The 1,526-nt window shown below is 42.7% G+C and overlaps 1 protein-coding gene across 1 annotated transcript in view; it reads left to right on the top strand.

The window, feature by feature from the left end:
- Positions 1-308: 308 nt before the first annotated feature.
- Positions 309-1,526, top strand: part of RAB21 (RAB21, member RAS oncogene family) — a gene marked incomplete at its 3' end in the record, with an annotated part of 12,375 nt that continues 11,157 nt past the window's right edge. The window contains exon 1 of the mRNA XM_009997755.1: positions 309-346. Within this exon, the coding sequence (XP_009996057.1) occupies positions 309-346 (38 nt within the window). The remainder of the gene's footprint in view (positions 347-1,526) is intronic.

The following is a 1,526-nucleotide window of genomic DNA, read 5'->3' as shown; positions in this document are numbered from 1 at the left end:
TACAGTAGTAACTCACAGGAGCCTACTGTCAGTGGGAAGATGCATCTTCTAACTCTGTACTATGGCAGAGACTTCCTGGAGAAATGCAGTCTGCCAGAACTGAGCTTCAGTTGGTGTCTTACGCTTGTTGTGTCCTCTGTGAGAAAAACAATGCTCATAGTTCCACACCGTCAGGCACAGCACACGGACTTCATACAGGGTCTCTCTCCTCTAGCCTTTTTCAGAGCTTCAGCTCTGTTTCTCACTGGAAGATAGCCTGTATTTCCATCACGGTGTTCAGTATAATAATACACTTCGACTTAAGATTGATGAAAAAGTGCTTATACACAAAGTTCTTGTTTAACCGGTAAGATGTAACTGATACACAGATCCTTTCCATCCAAAGGAGAACTGAAAAGTACAAATCAGGCCTGCTCTTCAGTATAACCCTGTGCATTTATAAAGAACATACATAGAACCTGCTTTTGCTGAAAACAGCAAAAAGCTAGAAGAATAGGAAGGTTTTTTTCTAAATTTTCAAGACAGCCTTCACACAGCCCTGTGTCCCAGCAGATGCCTTTGCCACCAGTTACCCAGGAAAGCCTCAACCTGCTGGGCCCTACAAGCAGCTTGTGCTCATGAGCATTGATTTCCATTGTCTCTGGCAACGTTAACGTGAACCCGATTTTACCTCCTTCTATTCAGCCTCAAATAACAATAACTGACATGCCAGTCAGTTTTACTGCCTCTACACAGAGGCGTGATTCATAGGAGCCAGCATCACTTTCCAGCATGAGAGTATTTTTATAGTAACTTGCTGAAACCACTTATGTGCTAATAAAAGTGGGAATTTATTTAAAGAAAAGATACTGCTGGAGACTGTGTCTATGTTGATGTTTTATCTTGTGTTTACTTTATTTACAACTGCAGAAAATAAACCAAATCCATTTTGTAGGTGAATGTAATGCTGTTCAGTAATGAGACTTCTTGCTTCAGGAAATTTGATCTTTGTTCTCCTGGATGCATTTGTCTATTCTTTCTCACCCAGCAGAGTATTAATACTATCTGACAGAGAAAAAGGAAGTTGCACTATGATGTACTTCCATAAGCCTGACTTTTAGATTCAGTATGTGAAACACAACCAGAGGAAGCCTCTTATGGTCACATAAGAACATTTTTCTCCTGCCTTTTTCATCACTTGCTCCCACATCTCTGTTTTAAAGCATTTTCTTACGGACTTTTTTTTTTTTTTTTTTTCAAAAGTCGTGGGTTTTTTGCAAACCTTTATATATTCACACAACTCAGTTCACATGGGCAGGAGCCGCTGAAGCTGGAACAAAACCCGTGCCTGTGCTGCTGATCATGTTTAGTGGAGGCTTTGGCTGCCTGGCCACAGAGGAGACGCTTCCCAGACACGTTTGCTGCATCTGGAAGGAGATTCAGACGCGCGTATAAATCCTCCGGGGTTCTCTCTCCCTACCGACAGTTCGCTTCTAGATATGGTGAAGCTGCTTCTCAGCCGGGCCTGGCACGTCGCGCTGCCCCTC

Source organism: Chaetura pelagica, unplaced genomic scaffold (genome assembly GCF_000747805.2).
Source record: "Chaetura pelagica isolate M959 unplaced genomic scaffold, ChaPel_1.0 scaffold314, whole genome shotgun sequence".
Taxonomy (NCBI): Eukaryota; Metazoa; Chordata; class Aves; order Apodiformes; family Apodidae; genus Chaetura; species Chaetura pelagica.
The sequence above is the reverse complement of the archived record's forward strand: the minus strand, read 5'-3'. Positions and strand labels throughout refer to the sequence as shown.